The sequence below is a fragment of the Girardinichthys multiradiatus genome, chromosome X, assembly GCF_021462225.1.
Source record: "Girardinichthys multiradiatus isolate DD_20200921_A chromosome X, DD_fGirMul_XY1, whole genome shotgun sequence".
Taxonomy (NCBI): domain Eukaryota; kingdom Metazoa; phylum Chordata; class Actinopteri; order Cyprinodontiformes; family Goodeidae; genus Girardinichthys; species Girardinichthys multiradiatus.
The window spans coordinates 5,492,430-5,519,126 of NC_061817.1; the positions used below are offsets into that span (position 1 = coordinate 5,492,430).

Sequence of the window (26,697 nt, forward strand, 5' to 3'; positions counted from 1 at the left end):
ACACTGAGTTAACTTTATAACTGAGTTAGTTATGGTATGGAGCTCACTAAGAGCTAGATAATGGTTGATTTAGAATGTCTAGTTTACACCGAGGTTCTTTAAGGGAGGTGTTTTGTATTTTCTTTTATTAGTTAATTATTGGGTGGTATTATTTTTTATACATTTGAAAAAAGCTAAATATCTGTTTCTATATTACAACTCTAGTTGTAGATGGACTCTTGTGCTATACACTTATATCCACCTCTCTGCCTGCTCAGACGCTTTTCTCCTAAGCTCCCTGTTTGCTTGCATTCTTTTACTCCTAACTTTTTATCTCTTAGCCAGAATTATGGAAATATTGGACTAAAACAACTTCTTACCAGCGACTCCCAAAGATAATTATTGTTATTTTTTATTTTTTTAAGGACTTTGATGTTTTTATAATCAAACTCGAAAGCAGGACAAGTTGATGCCAGCTAATCAGCACAAAATGCCTCCCTTCAACACAGAGGACTTCGACAAACCTTTACAGAAATTGGCTGTTTTGGAGATGAAAATCCATCAACTAGAAATGAATGTGGAGGTGAATATGGGGTACAACGATGATTCAACTCTGCCTGTGATCCCAAACAGTGACAGCCAGCTCAACAACTCAGCCGGCAATCAGAACGCTGAGAATAAACCTACCGGCAGACCCCCCTGGGATGTTTAGGGGCATGCCCAAAAAATCTAGGTGGATGACTCACTGGAAGATCTCAGCAATTAAATAAATTAGAATGGTCAGAATTACAGAGAAATGCCCCCATTACCCCTGGGAAAAAGAGACTTCGACAGCGAGCTGCTGTCACAACAACTTATAGGAGTGAGACAGCTGGAAATAATGGAGTTCCCTCCAACACAGATTTGCTCCACTACAGAATGAAAACCAGGAAAATGATCCATCTTCTGAGATCAATAAAAGGTTTGAGAACAACCTTCATTCTAAACAGTCTTCTCCTAAGCTGCCAGAGAAAAAGCACCCCACCAGACCAAGAACCCTAATAGTGGGCAACACAGCTGTGAATGGTATTAAAAACTTCTGCAACAAGAAAAACACAGAAGTTATGATTGGTACCAGTAACGTGGTGTCCGATATCTCAGATAATATTCTTGCAATCACAGAAAAGCGCCTGTCTCTAGAAAACCTTATTATACACTGTGGAGCCATGGATGACGTGGCTAAGAAAAAATTAGAAGGATTGAAGGAGGATTTCACTCGTCTTCTGAATATTGTTGGAGGTCTCAATATCAAGGTGTTTCTCAGCGGACCCTTTGCACCGATTTTCTGTGGAGATTACTTTTTGAGACTTCTGATGATTAAGAAATGGTTGAAAAAAACATGTGCTACCACATCTGTGAACTTCATCGACAACTTTAATATTTTTTGGGAAAAAAGACAACTCTTCAAGCAAGAGGGTTTCTGTTTGAACAAGCCAGGAGCCAGACGTCTCACATCTAATCTCTTCTATTCAGTAAATAATCCGCCAGCAGCTTCAACCTTCAGCAGAGAACATGGAGTATCAACAACAATGATAACGCTGCCTCCAACAGCTCCAGCAGAAACAATCAGTCAGTTGGCTGAGAAAGAGAGGTCATCACAAAAGGTCTCCCCGTCGAAATCCACAGGAGAAGTGGACCCCCCCATTATACCCCCATCCCCCCAAACCCAGACTGACACCCCCGGTAAACCCCCCTCACCCAGACCCCGGCCCAGACCGCACAGAACTCTCCCATCTCCCACTGAGCCCACTTTTTGCTTTACTGGATCCTGATAACATGAAAGGAGCTCTTAAAATCTGGACCCAATTGGCTCTGACATCTTCTCCATTCAACACCCCCGTGGCCGAGGCCCTGCTACTAAACCAACATCTTCCAAATGCCGCAGACCTCCACCACCTCCTAATCTATCTCCTCCTAATCAGGACATTCAAATCACTTCTCTGTGATACAGTCTGGGCCCCAGTGGTAACTATCAGAAATGAGCATGTCCAGGAAAAACCTGGGCCCCTAATAGGAGATAGTTGTAAAATCTCTGTGCTTATACGTGACAGAAAGAACAAATCCAAAAGGATAAGAGACAGTAATAAACAATCAAAAAAAGCCATAAACTGTCAGGTACAACCAGACACAGAGTTAATATCAGCAACTAAGTCATATAAACTGGCATTTCTGTCAGGAAAATCATTTTGAATCAATGACTTCATTACTGACCACGATCTTGATGTTCTGTTTTTAACAGAAATATGACTACATAAATTTAATGAAGCTCCCATTCTGATAGAGGCGACGCCTCCAAACTACAATTTTCTTTGTGAGAGCAGACAGCAAAGAAAAGGTGGAGGGGTGGCCACTTGTTTAAAGATTTATTAGAGTGTAAAAAAGTATTTCTGGGCAAATTTGACTCTTTTGAATATTTGGCTCTCCAGGTAAAGAGCCCGGTCCGAACAATGTTCTTGAATATTTACAGGTCTCCTAAGTCCAAAACAAACTTTATCAGTGATTTTAATGAGCTTTTATCTGTGATTTGTGTTTATTATGACTGTTTAATTATTGTGGAAGACTTCAACATTCACATGGAAAATCCTGAAGACAGAAGTACAATAGATCTATGTGACACTCTTAGAAATGTTGGTTTGACTCAACATGTTAAACAGCAAACGCACAAACAGGGACATATTTTGGACTCGATCATCACTAAGGGTCTAAACATTTCCAAGGTGTCTGTAACTGATGTTGCCCTATCTGACCACTTTTCTGTTATTTTTGAAAGCATGATTTGCAATGACTCAGTTTGCCAAAGAGACATGATAAGAAAACGCATCTTTAAGGACGGTGCTGCTGAAACCTTTAACCAGATTTACTCTTCTACCTCCACTTTGCCCTGTAACACTGTAGATGAGCTGGTAGAAAACTTTCCTTCTAAAATCTCAGACATCATTGATTCAATTGCTCCAATTAAAGTGAAAGTTGTTTCTGGGAAGAAAATGTCTCTGTGGAGAAGTGCTCCACCAGTCAGAAGTGAAACAAATGAGTGTTGAAAAGCTGAACGCAGGAGGCGAAAGACTGGAGTCCAGGTTCACTATATTATCTATAAAGAAAGACTATACAGATATAACCTACAACTGAAAAATGCAAGGGAATCTTTCTTTTCTGAGATCATCAACAAAAACATTAACAATGCTCGTGCATTATTTGCCACGGTCGACAGGTTAACAAACCCTCCTGTTACTGTAGCATCTGAACTCCACTCTACCAGGACCTGCAATGAATTTGCTAAATTTTTTACTGAAAAAACCCAAAAGATCAGAGGGGCAGTCAGCACATCAACTTCAGTACCAATGTTGTCTCCAACTAGAACTGATTTTGACAAAATTTCCCAATTTCACCAAATAAACTACAAAATCTTAGAAGAAATCATACAGCAACTAAGCTCTTCTTCCTGCTGTCTCGATCTTTTACCCACAGCTTTCTTTAAGAAAGCTTTGCCTGTAATAACATCTGATTTAACACAAATAATAAACACGTCCCTTTTGTCAGGTGTTTTCCCCCAGGCCCTGAAAACAGCAATTATCAAACCTCTATTGAAAAAACAGCAACATGGACAAGCTGCTACTACAGAACTACAGGCCTATATCAAACCTCCCCTTCATCAGTAAGATTATTGAAAAGCTGTGTTTCAGCAGTTAAACAACTTCCTAACAACGACCAACCGTTTCGATGTCTTCCAGTCAGGCTTCCTGCTCACCACAGTACAGAGACTGCTCTTGTCAAGGTGTTCAATGACATCCGTATAAATGCAGACTGTGGAAGAACCACAGTGCTGGTATTATTGGACCTTAGTGCAGCATTCAACACTGTTGATCACTCCATTTTATTAGAGCCCCTGGAAAACTGGGTCAGCCTTTCTGGTACAGCACTCAACTGGTATAAATCCTACTTGAAGGACAGGGACTTTTTTGTGTCAGTAGGTAACTTTACATCAGAGAGCACAAAAATCACATGTGGCGTTCCCCAAGGGTCCATCTTAGGGCCCCTCCTATTCAATATCTACATGCTCCCTCTAACTCAGATTTTAATAAACAACAACGTAAGTTATCATAACTATGCAGACGACACACAGCTATACATTACGATGTCACCAGGTGACCATGAACCCATTCAAGTGCTGGGTAAATGCTTAGAAGAAATCAATGCATGGATGTGCCAAACTTTTCTTCAGCTGAATCAAAACAAAACTGAAGTAATAATTTTTGGACCAAAGGAAGAGCATTTAAAAGTTAGCACACAGCTTCAGTTAATACAGCTAGAAACCACCAGTCAGGCTCGAAACCTGGGTGTAGTGATGGACTCAGACCTGAACCTTCAGAGACACATAAAGACAGTAACAAGGTCGGCCTTCTAACACCTAAAGAACATCTCCAGGATTGAAGGACTAATGTCTCAGCAGGACCTTGAAAAACCAATTCATGTGTTCATCTTTAGTAGAATTGATTACTGCAACGGTGTCTTCACAGGTCTGCGTAAGAAGTCGATCAGACAGCTGCAGTTGATCCAGAACACTGCTGCCCGCGTCCTCACTAGAACTAAGAAAGTGGAGCACATCACCCCGGTTCTAAAGTCCTTACACTGGCTCCCTGTAGCTCAGAGAATAGACTTTGAAATACTTCTGTTAGTCTATAAATCACTGAATGGCTTAGCACCAAAATACATTACAGACATGTTGTCAGTGGATCAACCACCCAGACCTCTCAGGTCTTCTCGCTCAAATCTACTCTGCAGAACCAGAACCAGAACCAGAACCACACATGGAGAAGCAGCTTTTAGTTCTTATGCTCCACTAATCTGGAATAAACTCCCAGAAAACTGTAAAAGCGCCAAAACCATAAGTTGCTTTAAATCAAGATTAAAAACTTATTTGTTTTTAAACGTGTGCCGTTTAGGCATGATTAGTTGCATTTTCAGTCCAATTTTCCTTTCATTTTCTTGTCCATCATTCTATTCTCTTTATTTTATTTTACTTTTTTAGATTATCTCTATTGTTTGATTTTATCATTTGATTTGTTTTTCTGTGTCTGTATCTGTGTTTATTTGCTTTGTGATTGTATTGTAATTGTATGTTCAGCTCTTTGAGTGTCTCGTTGCTGAAAGGCGCTATATAAATAAACTTACCTTCCCTTACCTTACCTTATATATTTATATGTGCACATAATGTAAAAAAAAAAAAAGAAATTGAAGAAAATGGATGTAATGGATGAAGTTATTGTTTTATTGTGAAAGGCACAGGACTTCCGTGACAGAGCATGGATTAATAAAGGATGTACTATGGCTACCACACAATATACAAGTCTGTCCTTATGTTTCATGGCATAAGACTAAACATAAGAGTCTGGTTTTGTGTCATCCTTTCCTGGGATCCCTGTAATTACGTCTTTTGTTGCTCCTTTCCCTCCAATAAATTTCCTCTCTCACACATTCTTTTTACAAATGTTTTCATAATGAAAGATTTTGCTATTCTAATCATCATTTTCACAATAATCAATAAATTTTCATCTCTGTGACATGTACTTCTCTTATCTTTGTTTTTAGTTCCCTTGATGCCACTATTGGGCCTAAATGTGGTTTTCATCCTCCTTGAATTTCAGAATTATTTTGAACTCTTCTTTCACCATTTTTGTTTACAAACAATCTTGCTTCTCTCATCTGAGCTAATGTCCTCCAAACTTTCTTCTGAATTTCCAGCCAAACTATTCATTTCTCACTTATTTCTACCCCTTCATTGCCCTCGTCTGTTCACTTGAGACCATTCATTAATATCCATGTCTTCATAGTCATTTTCCTGAGTCCCCATTGCTGTCCAGTCACAAACCAGCTTATACTCACTGCCAAACCGCCAAATCCCAAAGAGCAGTGCTTCTGAAATTTTTTAATGACCAACAATAAGACATTTTAAACAGTACCACAGTCTTCTGCTTTTTCAGTTTGTTGTCTTTTGTATAATTTTGTTTTACAAAAGGATAGAAAAAGCTAAACAGCTTCAGGATGGAGACAATTTTTTTGTTTGTTTTGCTGATTTGATCTAATCTGTTAAAACAACCAGCAACATTTCTCACTCAAACAAACTGAATATATACTTAAACTGTATCCTTCTACCAAACAGTGTTTTATGCTATAATACTTGGGTCATTCCATTTTTTTTTTTTTTACCCATGTCCTTATTTGTGGATTAATTTCATTTAAGGTTGTTGTCAACATGTCAATGCACATAATAGTTTGAGACTCCAACTGGAGTCACACTTGGATCCCAAAAATAAAAGACTCGATTTAGACTTGTGCCATGAAGACTTGGGAGTTGACTTCGACTCGTAGTCTTTGACTCCAGTCTTAGTACCAATTTTTATATCATATGATGAAGAACAAAACAAAGCTGCTATGTGAGCTAAAGACTGCAGCTGCTGTGAATGTTTTACTGTGAATGGATGAGCCTGATTAGTTAATGATGTCAGTGGATATTTATGGGATGTTAACAGCTCATAATCTGTTCTGGTAAACCAGAACACATGGTGACCACATGAATGTCTCTCCAAATGAGCATTGTATTAATGACTAGATAATTTAGAAAACAAAATAAACGTAACCTCTGATGTTCTGTCACTGTAAGGCTGGCTGCAACATTACAGTGACACTTTCTGTAAGTGAACCAGTGACACTGACACTTTCTGCTAAAAGTATAAAAATAAAATAAAAGTCCCTGGTCCGTTCATTCAGAAAATTAAGACCCATTCATTTTTTAAATACAGTTTTAGAAAATGGTTTCCCAGTATTATTAAAACTTCTCCAGCTCAGAGTGAGGAGAAGAAAGCCCCCCAAACCAGATTTAATGGAACTAAAACAAAGGAGTTGTAGTAGGAGTAGACAATATAAAGACCGGGAAAACACATGTTAAAAAAGTCTTGTATGAGACAGAAATTTATTATTAACAGCTTTTACTTGATATTATTTGTTTTGTTACAAAAGTTAGTCATAAATGTGCATTTATTTTTCTAAAGGGGTCAGTATTACAAGGGTAACTATTACATGTACAATACACAACAATATAAAGCCAGTAGCATTTTTTGCACACTGAATCAAATGTTAAAAGATTAATAGATAATTGTTTATGAAAATTAATAGATTTAAAGAGAATTATTGTTGATGTAGTTATTTAATTTAGGCTTCAGAATAAATAGTAAAGGTTTGGAATCCTAACTGTCAAAATAAGGTGAGATCTTTCCATGTAATCCATGCAACATTCATTAACTGTTCACAGTTAAATCCATAAAAATTACAATAAATATCCTCTTGTGTAATCCATGGAACCATTATTAAAATACACAGTTGAAGCAGTAGAGAGTGAAACAAGCACATTCTCATATTCTGGGAGTGAGAGACTGGAGGTCCTGTGTGGAGTCACATATTAACTGTCTTTTGCAGAAGTATAAACAAGTGTGACCAAGGAAAGGATGTATGATGATTTTCCATTTTTTACAAATATTAAATGAAATGAGTAATCTTTGATTATCAAGTTAAAAGACATGAATAAAATATGATTGAGAACTGATAATTAAAATAAAAAACATTAAGGTTTAAAATTCTCAATTAACTATACATGAAAGAGATATAATGTTGATCAGTTGTGATGTATGAATAAAAAGAATGAAGTGATTGTTTTATAACTGTGTTTAAAAGTAAATGCAGAAAGCTGAGAATGGAATATGTAATGCTGTGTAAAGTTTAAGACTGAGCGGATTAGGGAGAAAACTAGGATGACTAGGAGTGACGAGAGCCAGTTGTATGTTGACATCGAACCTTTTTGAAGACCAACGCAAGGAAGGGAGGATGAGACTACAGCCAGCTGAGTGGCTATTACTGTCATCTTCAAGGCTGAAAAACAGCACCAGAAAGTAACGGTGACCATGACTAATTATTGAGCAATAACGTATTGGGCAATAGCATGTTGCACAATAACAGAGACGCCTAACAAAGGGCTGACCAGTAAGAGCATCTGCACTATAAAAGCAATGCCAAAAAAGGGAAGCGCGGATGTTTCCTCGCAGAAGACCAGCGAACAAGATTGAACGGAGAATGAATCAGTGGACCAGAGACACAGCCCAGCTGATCGACTGCATTAAAAAGAGGATCAACCCCTGTGCCCTGAAGGACTGTGCCTCAAAATTAAGAATCTGATTTCATCTAAAGCCTTTTTATCCAGACAACAGAAGTGAACTTGATCGGTGAACAGCTGATTGCTCTAAGTTTCAGGCTTCTGGAAGTCCTGAATCAACCTCATTTATGTCTCCGGGTTTCAACTCTTCAGCCTCTGGAAACTACTGTCTTTGGAGACATATAACAACAAAGATCCTGTTTAACCATCGAAGCCTGGAGCATCAGTGCCTGCCATTTAAAGGAAGAAAACTGAAGATTAAGTCGTATTCCCTTCAAGAAATCACTTGTTATTACCAGAAGAAACTTCTCCATCAGATGCATGGATGAGCTTCTGTCTTCAAAGCCTCTCCAAACTCACTAGTTTCAGCATCAGGGAAAGACAGATTGAGTTGATGGATTCATTTCTATTACAACAGCGAGATCACTACAGAGATGGAATAGATTTGATGTATTTGATGCAAATATTTATATTTCAATCCTTAAAAGACCTGAGAATTGACTTGGACTTGGCCGTCAATGACTTGAGACTTGAATATTTTTTCTTTTGGCTTTTCCCTTTTACAGGTCACCAAAGCAAGTCATCTGTCTCCATCTAACCCTATCTTCTGCATCATCTTCTCACACCCACAACCTTCATGTCCTCTTTCACTCCATCCATAGATCTCCTCTTTGGTCTTCCTCTAGGTCTCCTGCCTGGCTCTCTTTCCGGTGTACATGTCCAAACCATCTCAATCTGGCTTTTCTGACTTTATCTCCAACACTTCTAACATGAGCTGACCCTCTGATGTACTCCATACTGATTCTATCCATCCTTGTCATTCCCGAGGAAAACCATAACAATTTCCTCTCTGATACCTCCAGCTCTGCCTTCTGGCTCTTCCTCAGTGCCACTGTCTCTGAACCATACAACACTGCTGATTTGACCACCGTCTTGTACACTTTTCATTCTTGCTGACACTCTTTTATCACTCAACTTGATGGTAAGTTGTGTGATAAAAAGCAGCAAGGCCAAAAGCCAGCATTGAATGCCTGTGACCTTTGATCCCACCGGAGGTACTGCACTTACCAAGTGGGGTCAGGAACACTTCAGAAAACCATTGTCAGTTAACACAGTTCATTGCTACGGTTCACCTTTTAACTGGTACAACAAAACTCCTTTTTTGGCATCTCTCCATTGGCTTCCGGTTTGCGTATTGATTTTAATGTTGTTTTATTTTTTTTTTAATGTTTACAAGTCTTGCACCTCAGTATCTGTCCGATCTGATTAAAATGTATATTCCATCACGCTCTCTCAGGTCATGTGATCAGTTACTGTTGGATGTCCCAAAGTCAAAAAAGAAGTTGAGAGGTGACCGAGCCTTTTCAGTTGGTTCCCTCCAATTGTGGAATAAGCTGCCATTGCAAATTAGGTAGTTGCTGTTTATAAGTCCTCTCTTAAAACAAATTTGTTTTCCTTGACTTTTAACTCAGTTTGAGATGTTGGCTCCTATTCTTTTAGTCTTTTAGTTTATTATTATTTAAAAAATTTTATTTGTTTGTTTCATATTGTTTTTATGTTTTATCAGGTGATTCTAGAATTATTGTGTTTATGCTAGATTTGCTAAGCATACATTTATTTTATTAGTTTTAACAGTGTACAGCACTTTGGTCAACGGTGTTGTTTTTAAAGTGCTTTATGAATAAAGTTGGATTGTATCTACAAGTGCAAGTTAACTCTAGCAGGCAATGCAGAACCCATATATCAACAATAGCCAGAAACGCCACCAGCTTCTCTGGACCCGAGCTCATCTGAGATAGACTGACCCAAAGGGGTAAGGTGTGCTGTGGTCTGATGAGTCCATATTTCAAATTGTTTTTGGAAATCATGGACATCGTGTCCTCCGGGCCAAAGAAAATGGACTATCAGTTCATAGGTAGCATCTGTGATGGTATGGGGGTGTGCTGGTGCCCATGGCATGGATAACTTGTACATCTGTGAAGGCACCATTTATGCTGAAAGGTACATACATGTTTTGGAACAACATCTGCTGCCATTCAAGCAACGTCTTTTTCAGACATTATTACTGCTTATTTCAGTAAGACGATGCCAAGCCACATTCTGCATGTGTTACAACAGCCTGGCTTTGTAGTAAAAGAGTGCTGGTCTTTCCAAACACTTATTGAGTGTTAAATGAAAATGTGATGTAACACAGTGGTAAACATGCTCCGGTCCCAGCTTTGTTGGAACGTGTTGCAAGCATCAAATTCAAAATGAGTGAATATCAGCAAAATCAATAAAGTTTTTCAGTTTGAACATTAAATATCTTGTCTTTGTAGTGGATTCAGTTACATATAGATTAACCAGGATTTGCAAATCTCTTTTTATTTATATTTTACACAACATCCCAACTTCATTGGAACTCATACTACTTTCCAATATGAAATTATTTCAGTTTTTAACTTTATGTTGTCTGTCTGTCGCTAAGTGAATGCTCAGAATGAAGGCAACAACTCAATCAAGCAACTTTTCACTGTTGTTACATGCTCATCCAGGAGGAATAAATGCTGCAAGTCAGTTACTCGATGACTGTGTATTTCTGTATATAAATTCAATGTGTTGTTGTGTTTAGTAAAGTACATTGAGCAGGCTTTTGCTGTGAATATGCCCTATATAAATAAACTTAATTGAATAAAACTTGAATTGCTTTCCTGAAACTTGGCAGTTCTATTTTTTTGCTCGCTGAACATTCTGGATATGGCCCCATAAACTTGTTTGTGGGGCCATATTTGTTGATGTTACCAGATGCATAAGAATTTTAGCAGTTCTGTCAGGATTTGGGCCTCCAACGGCATCCATCCACTGTATATTTAGAATTTTTTTTAAAGCTCTCATACTGTAAGGTTAGATAACTTATAAAATTAGAAACACTAAAAGTTGAAAGGAACAATAAACAAGAACACCTTGTCCTCAGGGAGTAATAAAAAGTTAATTTATTTAGAACCATTCTCCATCTTTGGGTTACTCTGGGTTCTTCAGGCAATGCTGACAAACCAGTGTTGATATTAATTTACTGATTGACAGTGCAAATACAAAACCAGTGTTATAAACACTTTACAAATGTTGTGTAAAGTCAGTGTCAGTATTTGAGGGCATGTTTGTTGTTTTGATTGCACTAGTAGGCCGTAAAGTGGCTCTTTGGTGTGTGTGTGTTTGTGAGGGATTGCATACATGGTGTAATCAAGCAACCTGATCAAGACTGGTTGTCCGGATGTTGTGGAACATAATTTCAGGTTTATTGAAAAAAGTTGGGTGCAATCGAGGTTTGCTTATGGCTGGGGTTGGAAATGGACTGTTTATGGTTAAGAAAAGCGTTAGACTTAGGTTGTACAAAATTATTGTATCCTTTCTGGGATATGGTTCCATATCCCAGAAAGGATACAAATATATATATCTGCATATCTATTAATATAGATATATATGTGCAAATACAGCTTGCAGTGCCTATTAAAAATCTTTAAATCCCTGTGAACTTTGCTATATTTTGTCTCATTACATCCAAAAACTTAAGTGTAGTTTTGGGGAGCAGTTATGTGGTAGACCACCACAAAGTAGTGCATATTTGAAATGTTGAAGGAGAGTGGTATACTTTTTTCAAATGCTTATACAAATAAAATCCTGTTTATACCTCCAAGGTTTTTTAGAGAACATTAGAGAGAACACAGCAGACAGGTCTGGGATAAAGTTGTAGAGAAGTTTAAAGCAGGGTTAGGTTCTAAAACTTAATCCCAAGCTTTGGACATCTCACAGAGCTCTTTTCAATCATAATCTGAACATGGAGAGAGGATGGACGAACTGCAGACCTACCAAAACATGAACGTCCACCTACACTTTTTATCTTGTGCTGTAAATTTGCCCTTACTGTACAGTCTTTTATTTCTTATTTTTTGTGATTATATTCTACCTTTGTGTGGATCTGCATGCTTCCATTTGCCTCTCACCTTGCTGCTAGTACACCGAAATGTCCCCACTGAGGGACTATAAAAGATATTTCAGTTCAATCCTATTCTGTTTTACACTGACAGGCAGGGCAAGAAGAGCATTAATCAGAGAAGCAACCAAGAGGCCGCTGTTAACTCTGGATGAGCTGCAGAGATCCACAGCTCAGGAGGAAGACTCCCCAACCATTAGTCATGTTCCACAAATCTTTCCTTTATGAAGTGTTGTTGACAGAAAACCAGAAGGGATTGCGGTAAAAGTTTCCCACAGCCCATTTAAGAGCAGAGCAAACATGTGGACAGACGAGATCAACATTGAACTTTTTGGTCTATTTGCAAAATTCTATATGTGGGTGAAAATGAAATTGCACCCTAAACACACCATCCCCAGGGTTACACATCATGGTGGCAGCATCATGGTTCAATATGAACAGAGAAGCAGGTCAGAGTTAATGTGAAGTTGATGGATAGAGCTAAATCCAGGACAAAATATCTGGAAGACAACCTGCTAAAGACTAGAGGTTCACCTTCCAGCAGGACAGCCACCCTAAACATACAGCCAGAGATATAATGAGATGGTTTAAATCAAAGCATATCCATGTGTAAGAATGGCCTAGTCAAAGTCCAGACCTAAGTTCAACTGAAAATCAGCGGCACCACTGAAACCCAATGTTCATACATGTTCTCCATTCAATCTGACTGACCTTGAGCTGTTCTGTAAAAAAGAATGGGCAAATATTTTAGTCTGTAGATGTTTAAAACTGCTGGAGATAAATTCCCAAAAACCTGTAGCTGGAGCTGTATGGAAATGTGCCTTTCTTTATTTGTTCAAACTTTTGAAAACCATAATTTGCCTTGCACTTCACAATTATGTCTCTCTTTGTATTGGTCCATCATGTAAATCCCAATTAAATACATTGAAATTTGTTGGTGTAATCTGACAAAATATAAAGGTAGGTTACATTCAATGTTTTAAAATCCAATTCAATGATCGCTGAATTATATATCCCTTTTTATTGAATATAATCCAGTGTAAACTTAACTGTAATATTCTAAATGTATAACTTGTCAGATAACAACATTAAACACATTTATATAAATGCTTCTCTTGCAGTTTTTGTTCAGTTATAATTATTCAAATGTGTAGGGTAGTCAAGAAGAAAGTGAAGGAGAAATGTGTTAGTTTGGCCACATGGTGGCAACATATGATTGGATTCAGTTGTCATCATCATCATCAAAGACATCAGCAACAGTCCTGTGGATGCAGAGATAAGGGTTAATTGGCTGCAGGTTATAAATGCGCCTACAGTCTACAGTGAGGGTAAAAAGCAAACACCAGATCATTTATTAGTTAAAAACCTAGAATGATGTTGAGGGAGTACTTTATATCTGCTGTGACTGTCAATAAGACTTACTTGTAAATTGATCCAGTTACTTCATCAACAAATCCCCCTGGAGTAAAAAAGGATAAAGATAGGTGAAGTGAAGAATCAACAGGAAATGTAATAATTCTGATCAGACAGCATTGGGTAACATGCAGACCTATAAAAGTAAAATATTTTACAGTGCAATTATTTACATGATTGTCATATTAATTTTGGACTTTTAATGATAATAGCTTAGGTTTGAGCCATTCTAGAAGCTTCATTTTAACCTGCTTTATCCATTCCAAACCCAACGTGAATGTATGTTTATAATTATTGTCCTGATCCCAAACACACCATCTGGAAGTTGTGTTTTTAAGCACTAAGTGAGGTATTTAAGGTAAAGTTGAAGAGCCATGTCTATCAGTGAAACAAACTAAGTTAAAGAAGTCACTGTGCAGTGCACCAGTACAGCCCTCCAGCATGATAGTACCAACTCCTACAGCTGGTTTGGTGTTTTCAGGTTTGAAAGCCTTGCCTTGTCTCCTCCAAACATTGTTCTTGACATTGTGATGAAAGAGCTACATTTTTGTCTTGTTTTAGCACAAATCCTTTTCCAGGAGTTATTTGTATTGTCCATTTGGGCAGCTGCATATTTGGAGTTTTAGAGCAGCACTGTCCAGGTTGATGTCACACTCACCCCACTGTAGACAGATATGCTGGTGTCTCAGCATCTTCCAGTGTCTGATAGACTTGAGTTTTGGTTAGTTTCCCTGGGTTGATATTGAATATCCTAATTAACTTGTTTTCATCTGAGGGGGTCAGATGAGTGAAACCAGTTGGGTGTTCCAACAAGACAATAATCCAAACAGAAAACAATTTATTTTAAATTACTTCTATTGATTCTGGTAAGAAGGGTGGTCAGAAATCCAGCCAGAATAATACCAGAAGCTTGTTCATACCTATAAAAAGACTACAGTTTCTCTGCTACTTGCATCCAGAATTTAGAGGAGGTTAATGTATATTTGAGCCTCTTTGTATAAATCTGAACCTGTGTGGATTAAACTCTAACACATAATCAAATGAAAGCTTTCTGTACTGTTGTAGAGCTGTTTTGGGTAAAATAAGCAGAAAACACATTTTTCTGTGATACTCACCAGGCTTGCAAACTGTTTCACAAAGAGGACACACATTGCAGTAAGTGCACATCTGTGGACAAAAAGAACAGACAGATGAGTGAATGTGCAATGGCTATCAATTGTTTTTGCTCTGTTTGTTTGGATTTTCTTCTGGTGTCCCAGTTTCTTCCCAGAAAGACATACATTGGAAACTTACATAGTTAACTGGTTACTAAGTTATCTGTTGGGTGGCGCAGTCCTGCTGTCATTTGTTCTTCTCTGAAGCTATCTTTGTTTATTTGTTAATTAATTATTTGTTAATCTGTAGAACATTCATTATTAACAACAACTAGGAATACCTGCACACTATAAGGTAAAGAGTATTGCAAAATCATAAATAGCCCCTGAACATGACACATTTTGTCATGCCACAAAAAATTTCAGTTTAACTTTACTGGTATTTTAGGTGAAAGGCCAACACAAAGTAGTGCATGATTGTAAAGTGGAACCAATTAATATTTTATAAATGAGAAGCCTAGAAATATAGTACGCATATGTTTTCAATTCCCTTTACTCAGATAACAGTGCAACCGATAACGTTAAGAAGTTTCCTATCAGGCGGAGTGCTGGTAGTGCAGTGGGTTACGCACGCGACCCATGTACGGAGGCCTTAGTTCTCATTGGAGGCTGTTGTCTGGTCAAATCCCAGCCTGTGAATATTAACTGCATACCCCTGCTCTTTCCACCCTATTTCCTGTGAACCTAGGTTAAAAAATGGGAGACAATAAAGGTGGCTAGTGCCTGAAAAGAACAAATATCTAGTCTCCTAACTAGTAAGTAAAAAAAGGTGAAGGTGCTACTGCGGATTTTTCTATGTTATAATGTTTGACAACCTTATATTTCTTTATTTCCCCTTAACAGTTGTGCACTACTTTCTGTTGGACTATCACATATAATCCTTTTGAATACACTGAACATTGTGCTTTTAACATGACAAAACATTAAAAAGTTCAAAGGATATGACAAACTTATGTAAATCACTGTAAATCTGACATATTTGGGAGGAATCAACTTTCGAGAAAATGTGATGGAAATTGTTTAGTCATGCTTTTATTAGTCTGATTGAGCCTCAGCTTCTATTAAAGGCTGAATACGAATGTGTACTTGTATAGTTCCTGGTAAGAGGTATTGTAATTTAAGTTATCAGTGTCTGGCTTTTAAAAAACCAAAGTTCATAGGCAAAGGTCAAATGTCACACGCCTGTCTTCTCACCTTGCAGTCATCACAGTGTTCAGACTTGTCTCCTTCTTCACAGGGACATTTATCACAGCTGTCACAGTGCTGGAAGAAAGATCAGCAGTTACAAAGAAATCTCACTTGCAGGGTTGCCCTGAATTCTACAACAAAAAAATATTTCCTTTGTTGGATGTTTATTTTTTGTTCTACTATGTTCACATAATTTTTTTCATTTGGACATACCTCACAGAATTCACAAAATGAGCACAGAGAGCCTTTTTGATAAGCATGCTCCTCCTCATCATCATCTGAAAACAGAAATAAACATTTGACTTCAGAGTTTAAGAAAGAAATACTTATTTCAGACCCTAAACACTCATCAAAATTTATCAACTTCAGCATGAAGTAAGATAAATTGTGAGCATGATGATTTATTTGAGATCTTCTTTTTACCTAATCGACCAACACAACATACAACTTTACTGAATTTTAAAAACATTAACTGGGTACTTAATCTCACCTTTATTGTATATTTTCTTTCATCCAAATTGTACATACAGGCTCAAATATAGAAAAGCCCACTAATATTTGGTTTAATGGTCCTTAGCTAAATGTCAGAAGACATTTGTCTTGTTCATGTGAGCAACGAGAAATTTCTTAAAGGGGCTGTTTTTGAAGACGACGGTTTTAAGCATGGACGGCCATAATGCGGCCATAATGCGCTGTCAACGCCCCTGCGTTTTAATCCTTATCGTATAAATGGTATTGTAAAGGTACATGTTTGACTTTAAAGAAGCTATATGCTTTCCTTTGTTAACTGAAGCTAACGGCTAGCGCCAGTCAGGTCAGAGGTGTACACGCGACTCGCTGCCATCTTATGAGCCCATAGACGTTCCTTGTCGCCAATTTAGGAGTCCATTTTTAAATGTGATAGCTAATTAAACACAATTAAGAATAATTAATTCAGAAAGGTTGGTTCCCATTCCAGATAATATTTCCTTAAATATTATTTTACTAGATAAAGATAGCTAATTAAACAACATTGAGAATTAAGAAGGTTGTTTTTATTCAGCAAATTATTAAAATATTATTTTAGTTTTATCTGATATTGCATTGTAAATGGTTTGGATTATTGTTCTGAGTTAATCCTAAGACTATCTTAACCTCATTTTCAGGTTCCTCAAGATACTCCTTGGTTCTCAAATATAAATAACACTGAATGGTAATATTGCATCAATTTATCGGTCATGATTTTTAATCATTTGTATTGATTCCCTTGTTCCTCATTTGTATATAGTTCATTAATTTCTTGATTGTTTCAATTCACCTGGTTGGTTTAGTTGAATTGTTCTAGTATGGTAAAGAGTTTGTTAATTGGAATATGTTTGACTTTTAGTTTCATTATTTTTGTTAATACATTATTATACAGTACTGTGCAAACGTTTTTGGCAGGTGTGAAAAAATGCTGTAAACAAGGAATGCTTTCAGAAATATAAATGATGATTGTTTATTTTTATCTATTTACAAAATGCTAAGTGAGCAAACTTAAACATGCAGCCAAAGTCATTAAGAACTACCTGCAGAATAAAGAAGAACAAGACTTACTGGAAGTGATGGTATGGCCCCACAGAGCCCTGATCTCAACATCATGGAGTGTGTTTGGGATTATATGAAGAGACAGAAGGATGTGAGAAAGTCTACATCCACAGAAGATCTGTGGTTAGTTCTCCAAGATGTTTGGAACAACCTACCAGCCGAGTTCCTTCAAAAACTGTGTGCAAATGTACCTAGGAGAACTGATGCTGTTTTGAAGGCAAAGGCTGGTCACACCAAATATTGATTTGATTTAGATGTCTCTTTTGTTCATTCACTGCATTTTGTTAATTGACAAAAAATGAATGATTGACTTTTCCATTTTTGAAAGCATTCTTTTTTTACAGCAGTGAAAAACACCTGCCTAAACATTTGCACCGTACTGTAATTTAAGAAACTGGGTGAATTTATTTCATGTATGTGGATAGTTTTGCTGCCTAGTAACGCCAGAGCTTGATTCACCCTTTTCTCTATTGTCCTAATACCATTGCCTTATTGGGCTGGTATTCACAGGACAACACTTAACACACCAAAATTATAATTTAATTAAATATTAAATAATATAATCATTATAATATACCAACTTCATGTTAGTGTAAAGTTTAACTTTCCTGTTTATTAGAAGCTTGTGCCATTGTGGTTCATAGGTTATTCTTGAACACCCTGAACAAATTCCTTTCATTTGAGGGTGACAGTTTGAGTTGAATGGTTACAGCTCGGATACAGTTTGGTGTTTCAGAAGGACTAGGATCCTCATTGCAAAAAACTGGTTTAGAAATGGATCAAACAAAATAGCTTAAGGTGCTTACTTGTCATATAAAATTTCTAGTTGCTTAAATGTTTAATCACTCTTCATCAAGTCCATACAAAGTTTACACATTTGTTAAATCTGAGTTACCTTTAAGTAAAATGTTTAATTGGTAAACAAACTGGAATAGGTACTAGTTCTGAAATGATGAATGATAGTGTGTGTGTTTCTGTTTGGTTAAGCACAGAGAGGAAATAAATTAAGATTGTTTTGTTCTTTTTGACCATGCATTTGTTAATTAGTTATTCCATATTATCAGCATGCAATATAAAGGGACATTAAGCACCATCCATCATCTGCTTTTCCACTAGATTTAGACCTCCTGGACCCTCCAGAACGATGCATTTACAGCTCATTTCTAAAAGATTATTGTCAAAACAGATACTCACTGACTCAGGTAGCCAGGGTCCGTGGGCCTGATCCTCACATAGATATCACAAAACAGATTTTTGTTCAGATCTGGGATGAATCATGCTCTCCATGCAGCTGTGCAGCCCAAATTCAAAGCCCCCACCATTTGATAACAGATTTGCGCTGAAGCAGTTTGTGATAATTTGATTTATTGAATGAATAAATGCAGAGCTAAAGAAATATGGACAGTCATGTTATACACATGATATTTCACAAATTTTTTACCAAACAACGAGAGAAAAAGCAGATAACCCTTACATCTCTTTACAATTTGATAAAAAAAGAACAGCTGTTTCTCTCTTTTCCCAAACACTCGTTCCCTGAAAACTCATCAGCAAAGATACTGAGGTAACATTTTACAACAGATAAATTTAAATGCTGAGCTAACTTATCCTTCATATTTTGATTCAGATAAATCTTTGTTAAATATTCTCCTAATAACAAAGGGGTTAAAGCATTTTACTGTAAAAACAAAAAGCTGAAATGTGCATTGAAAGCCTGGATTCTGAAAATCATCATTTTAGAAAATGAAATGAGGTACGCCATAACAGTGAACACAGACACATGAGCAAAAGTTCTTGTTTCCTGCTCTTAGCAGTTTCACATGTATGCACAGCAAAGTTAAAAATAAAAATCAGTGCATTACCTGCCTCCTCAACGGTCAATGGCATAAATGCTCCACAGAGAAAGAAAGAGACCACGAGATATGGGGAAAGAGAGAAACTTTAAAATCTGACGGTAATTAAAGCTTGTAAATAATGAATTTAGGTATTGGCCCTCCTGCACCTCCCCTCGCGTTTAGTCTCCCTCTGTCTGTTTGTCTGGCACCTCGCCCCCCCACACTCCCAATATCACTGTCTCTCTTTCTTTCTCTGCAGGTTCATAAAAAGATACATGTCAGTCTGATCCAAAACAAAAGAGAAAGGAAGATCCCAGTGGACGAACCATGTTTTCAAATGAAACACAAATCAAAAGATCTCAGACTAGTGACCCCAATGACTGAATTCCAAGATGGCCTTGGCTTGAGTGGAATTGGTTTTTGGTTTTTTCTCTCTCTCTCAAATCATTGCTTCTGCAGTCCCCAAGTTCATATCTAGTGTACTGTACGAAGGACCTCGGACAGTTGGACTTCAGATGGGCCAGTTCAATTTCCCCAGACTGCTCATAACTCTGGTTAAGCAGGGAAAAAGAACAGTGTCAGAGACAGCAAGGAAAATGGACAGCTGAAAGGGGTGGAGGAGGGACTGATTACCAATGAGCTCTGAGACATTAGATAATACATATTGACAAAGAGATGATGAGGTTGTAGGAATGTTATGGAAAGGGGAGTGGCTACTGTTGGTCTTAGCCACTCCCCTTTTGCTATCAGTCCTGTAGCATACTGGGAAACAGTTGAATGTGATCACATCACCGGCTGTAACATGAGCCATTGCTGATATTCTAACTTTCAATATGACGATGCATTTGGGTAAAATGTCTTTATCAGGACCTGAAATTTGACAAGCTAGTAAAGCTTGCCAGGAAAAACAGTAGAATAAATTCAGAAGTCAGCAGTGGCTGATGCTCCAGCTACACCCAGTTTTCAGTGTGCTGCAGGTCAATGGGCTGCATGTAAGCCAAAACACAAAGGCATGTGACAACACAAACATCTGCATCTATACAGACTGACCTTCATGATCATCATCGTCATCATCGTCGTCATCATCATCATCGTCGTCATCATCATCGTCATCGTCATCATCGTCGTCATCATCATCGTCGTCATCATCATCGTCGTCAATCATCGTCGTCGTCATCGTCGTCATCATTGTCATCATCGTCGTCGTCATCATTGTCATCATCGTCGTCGTTATCACCGTCGTCATCATCATCATCGTCGTCATCATCGTCGTCGTTATCGTCGTCATCTTCATCATCATCGTCATCATCATCATCGTCGTTGCCGTTGTCATCATCATCATCATCAGCCATCAGACCCTCCTCAGACTGGAATGGCAGATCTTGGGCCTTTGCAGAGGGTGCCAGTGGTGTGTGGAAGGAGCAGAGCAGTGCAAGCAGCATTGCGAGGATCAAACTTCTTAATGAGGCCATGTTAGCAGCCAAGGTTTAGTCAACTAAGGTGAAAATAACCTGGAATCACTGCAGGAGTCCAGCACTGCAGCTTCTGTGCCTATCTGCCCACAACACGCTCAGCCTGAAAGATTAAACCCCACTCAGAGCTATACAGTAATACAACAGGACAGTTGGTAATGAACCCAAGCAATGAGCATCCAACAAGCAAGGTTCTGTCCAGAGATTATAGTCCCAGCTGAAACCTAGATACTTGCAACAATGTCCTGGAAAGAATATCCCAGAGAAAGCTGGTGGCCTAGCCTTGAATCTGGAGCCACTTTAAGACTTTGTCTTTTACTCCAGTGTAGCACATAAGATGAATTAAGACTGCTGTAATACTCTGAACGGAGAGCCGTCAGTAACTGGTCGATGGTGGAGGCACAGACAGGACTAATGTGAGAGCGACAGAAAAAGAGGTAAGCTGAGATGAAGGGGGGCAGTCAGACTGACTGACAGGGGCAAATGCTGGTGGGCAGGCCTGTGCTATCCCTAAGTAAAGATACCAGGGAAAGAGGGAGTGGTTCAAGGGGGGGTATAAGAAATAAGTGGACCACACTTGGTCCACTTATCAAATGAACAAGATCAAATGTTCAGGTTTTACTGAAGAGAGCTGCATTATTAAAGTAGGTTTAGGTGAAGATCACCATGCTGCAAGAGGAAGCATTACCAGTTTAGAAGAAAGGATAAATGAAAATATAGTTGTACACCTCACAAGCTGATACTGTGTAACCTCAAGTTTTAGTTTGGTTCTCCAACAACTTTTTCTTGTAAAAAAACTGGAAAGGAGAAGGTCATTATGTGGGACCCTTGCTGTGTTCAAGGGTTAGATATCTCTATACGTTCTTGTCAGAGGTTGTTACAGTTTGTTCATTTGTACATTTTCAAGGTCACCTTTCAGGACACAATTTCTTGGATTTCTTCTGTTTAAGTTTCTAAGAGGCTGGATGCCAATAAAAATGGAGTCAAACACAATCCCAGCAATTGTAAGGAGATATAATAAAGGCTATGTTTGTTTATTCTGACCCAATAGTCGTTTATCTTATTTCATAAAGGTTACCTTACTGCCTGTAACAGCAATCGATTACTAAATCCCATCAGTGTTCAACATAGGAGCCCTATACAACTCGATTCCTAGAGCCATGGGCCAGAGCCTTTTTATGATTTAATGGGAAGACAGCCGTAAGCACATCCATGGTTCTAAGGGAATAAATCCATTCGCTTTTAATGACTCTTGGACCTTTCGTTACCCTGTGTAAATTATAACATTGTTATGTAATGTTATCATTAAGTGTAATGAACATCTCAGCATCTTGGCACTTCCACTGAGGCCTGACACTGTTAGCTTATAAAGATCCTAAGAATCAGTTTTAGGGTAGAGTGGGATATTGTAACATTTGCTAAACCTGTTTTAATAAACAATGTCTCACAAATTCAGAATTTCAGAATCTGCTGACAAAGCCAATGCATATGCACCACCAAGCTTCATGGCCAAGGAAAGACACTGATCTGCAACTACTCTGCTTTTTTTTGCTCCACCTCCAACATGCTATCCCCAAAATAGAATGATTTGTAAGGGAGGAGTTGAAAACTGCTCTATTTAAAACCACACACTGTTAGAGTCAGTGTAACGTGAGCCTGCTTGGCTCTGTCTGACAGCAACACAGCTTCAACCACCCTCAGTCAATTCTCAACTCCACATGCAGGGAAAAGGAGGCTGGTGACAGGAACATCTGAGACACCTCCTTATCCTTCATAACAAAAATTAAGAAACATCTCTCTATTTTGTTTGCACACTGTTGAAACAATGATGCTAAAGAAAACAGATATTTGTTGTTTAGCATTTTGATTGAAACAAACACAAAATTTCTGCCTGATGTATTATTTTGTTTTTTGATGTGTTTAAATTATTTTGTCAGGAAGGATTAAGTTTAGGTAAGTTTATGATCCATAACAAAGAAGTCACTTTTGTGGTGAGATAAAACAAAAACAAAAGTTTTAAGAAAGCGGGTCAGTATAAAAATGACATGAACAAAGCTTGTCAGACAGTAATTTTGTGTAACAAACAGCTAAGCAATGGCTATTTATGTTGGCTAAATAGCAATATCGGTCATCAATTCAGTTGAGCTGTAGTGACCAGTTTGTGTCATTGATGACAGATTCTTGTGCAATAATGGGACAAGCCCACCCCAGCGCATTAAACAAATACTCTTAACTTTGTGTTTAAAATTACATTTGACATAAACACTAGTATCAGTCATAATTTTAGCTTTAAATAGCATATAATCACCAAGTGTGCAATCTTTGGTGCAGGCTTGGTATACTGAAGCTTCTAAAAGTGAAATGTTAGTAGCAGCGAGAAACAGCTGAGTTGGACCAAGCCTGAGGACAGAATGAGAGAGGAGATCAGGTCAATATGAAGACTGCAAAGTGGCTGAAAGTGGAGAAGAGCTGAGACATGCCAAAGACATTTTTTCTTTCTTAGTTTGGACCAGGGGTCTACTCACTCTGACCCACAGGGCCCATTTAGTTAACTGCCTATTCTGTCTATTGTCTGCTAATGAAAATCTTAGTCATAGATTAGAATATTAAGTGACATAAATCAGGCTGTTTGGCTAATTTATCTAAAGGAAAATGTTGGTAAGGTTAAAAAGTAGATATTAACACACAAAAGGTAAATATCGGTTTCTAAAAAAACAGAAGTGTTGGAAAGGGTGGGCTGAGGCAAAGAGATGACAGCGAGTGCCCTTCATTCGGCCCATTCATCAACCAGATCTGAAAGTCCCCAGCAGGATTCATTTCCCTCTCCAAAATGAATCCAATGCCAAATTCATCCCAAGCTCTTTCCATGTAGGGACTGTCTAAAGAGGGTAATCACTTTCCAAGATACTGTTACCTAAGGGGTCTGGTTCTCGGGGGGGTCTAAGTGCTTTATAATAGTGCTGGCCCCAATCAAACAACACTTACTCTCATACTTTCATTTATGTTTAATTTAATTCAGTGTTAGCAGACTGTGCTGCTAGGATATAACCAAAGAACCACGACCACAAGCAAGGCATGCCTAAAGCGGAGAACATTCCCAGCAGTGTACTTAACAATCAATAACATTGATCTTTAAACTTGTTTTGGTACAAAAAAGTAAATTTAGGCAACAGATATGGTGACTATTTTAACACCCCGTCATTCAGAATACCCTGCCTGTCTACACTTACAGTTAAAGACATTCATGTATGTTTTATGGTAGTCTTTGTAGTTTGTACACTGCCCTAAGAACTTTTCTTTAAAGTTAGTTAAAACTAGTTTTCTCCCATCATCAAGTATATGGTTTTATCTCTTTAAAGTAGCCATGTTACGCCTATTTGGTATGGCTTGACTGGGTTGAGTTTATCCTTTACCAAAAGGTAAGTTTCCAGATCGTTTCACTGGTGGATCTCCCCTTTTCATACTCGGACTCATACAAGTTTCAAGCTGGGTCTGACGACAAAGAACATGGTGATGTTGAATCATACTCTGAACAGTGATTGTTGGCTGGAATGTGTGGGTGAGGCAGCATGGCAAATTTCGATATCTTGCCATTTACACAAGAAAGGTTCTAAATCCAACATGCATGATCTTATTTGCTCCAAACTCAGTATCAATGATCTTTGTCGACCTACAAACAACTAGATTACATTAGAATATCAATCTGCTGGCCCACTAGAATATTTCAAACAACTATATCTTCCTGTTGCATTGTCACACCTGCTCCAAATTTTGTGTGCTTCCTTATGGATGACTGTTCAACACATAGACATGCTCAATTTATGACATTACTTTACCCACTGAGAATAAAGTCACCAAGTTTTGTGGTGAATCATCCTTCTTCGCAGTCTGTAGATGTTTTAAACTTTATCTAAGAACAGATACTTTTAGATGACATTTTAAAAACACAACAGAAAGTCTTCAATACTAAGGTGACTAATGCTAAATTTTAAAAATTGCTAGCCGGAGCAGAGCTCAGCCTGACTGAAAGTATCAACGATGCTTGTTCTCGGTGCCGCCTAGTGGCAACGTGCAGGAGCGGCAGGGCTTGCTTGAGGGGCGATGCGGTCGCCTGTGGTCGCGATCAACACTGCTTTCAGCTTGTGTCCAGGATGTAGTGGAGTTTGCAGAGACGCTTACATTGCTGTGAATAAGTGTTTGCCCATCACAGATTTAAATGTTTCAGATCATTAAGCAAATATTAAACTTGTATAAAGATAACTGAAGAAAATACAAAAAACAGCTGTCAAATAATGATGTCATTAATTTGGGGATAAAGCAAACCAATGTGGCCCTCTGGTTGAAAAGTAATTGCCTCCTAAACCTTATAACTAGTTGTGCCACTCTTAGCAGCAAGAAATTGACATGAAGAGTTTATGAAAACTGACAATAAGTCTTTAACATCTCCATTGAGAAACGTGGATCCACTCTCCCTTGTAGAAATGTTTTAATTCAGCCACGTTGGAGGAATTTCACATATGACCAGCTGAATTGGATTTAAGTCCAGACATTGGTTAGGTCATTCCAAGCATCGGATCATGATCCTGCTGGTTGGGCATGTTGGTCATGTGCCCTCCTTTGTGTGGTGTATTCTGGTTGTGCTGGGCCAGCTGGTCTGTGTCATAATGTGGTTTTCGGGCGAACCAAAGGGCAGACAAGAGCTGGGCAGCAACATGTTGTAAAAGGTTTTAGCTTTATTTCCAGAGGTTTTCAAAAGAAAACAAACAAGGCACTGCAGATACAAACAAAGTCCTGATCCAAAAACTTTCAAGAGGTTCTACAGGAACATGGCAAACTCAGCACAAGTACGTGGGTTGAGAACAGGGTATGACAAACACAAGGAACCAGCAACAAACAATGACACAAAACCAACTAATATACTGAGGGATAACAAAGGGCAGGTAATCAGAGAAAACAGGGAACAGGTGTGACAAGGAGGCAGGGAAGCAGAAGGAACAGGTGAAACAAATACAAAGGCTGAGGAGGGCAAAGTAACTAATAAACAATAAACAGAAACACAGACCAAGCAAACCTATAGACAAAGATAAATAATCAAATGGGGAATAAGAAAACTAGAATAATCATGACTAAAGTAAACAGAGAAACTAGAGGGAACATAGGAACAACAATAACAACCTGAGAACAAACAAAGAACCCATAAAGTAAACCTGTCTCCCATATCTGCCCTGCTTCAGCTCTGTGTCTTGTCTTCTTTTGGAGCCTCTTTTGCATATCTTCCAAATTCTGAGTTATGGATTTGGTCAGCTGGTCTCTCAATGCAATTGATAAATTTTCTTGAGGAGAAGACAGGGTGAAGGAGAGCCCAACTTGTCGGGCTGGACGTTTTTCTCTGGATACACAATGGACTCCTGACAGAAGTGGAGGACTGTGTTTGTCGATAATGTCAGTCGAGGATGTGGAAGATGTGTATATAATTGGATGTTTGATATCAGGATTTCTGCTTTTTGGAAGTCAGCGGTTACCTGGCATATCGGGAAATTAGGAGAATGTCAGCAGCTGTTGTGGCAATTGTGAGGCTGCCTGGTATGTATGATGGGATCTTCAGGGCGATCAGCACTCAGACTGAGATGTTACGTGAGCTGAATCGCAGACTGGATGTGATCCTTACACAGGATTGCAGGCAGGTTGCGGTTCCTGGACTCAGGGGTGAAATGGGATAAATCTTGGAGAAAGTTGTTCGCTCGGATCTGGCGAAAGACCAGGAATTTGGCTGTTTGGATTCGCCTTTGAGAAGCACCAGCAAGACTCTCAAGGCTGATGGAAAGTTAAGAGTCAGCCTAACCCAAATAATTATTGTTTTTCTGAATCTGGCTCCCCTGCA

The 26,697-nt window shown here is 38.3% G+C and overlaps 1 protein-coding gene across 1 annotated transcript; it reads right to left on the reverse strand.

The window, feature by feature from the left end:
- Positions 1-11,167: 11,167 nt before the first annotated feature.
- LOC124862634 (pheromone-processing carboxypeptidase KEX1-like) lies at positions 11,168-22,047 on the reverse strand. The gene is given in 7 exon segments (XM_047356680.1): positions 11,168-13,450; positions 13,611-13,647; positions 14,717-14,768; positions 15,950-16,018; positions 16,157-16,221; positions 20,395-20,503; positions 20,505-22,047. Coding segments are annotated over 7 exon segments (684 nt in total). The 5' UTR covers positions 20,817-22,047; the 3' UTR covers positions 11,168-13,410.
- Positions 22,048-26,697: the final 4,650 nt, after the last annotated feature.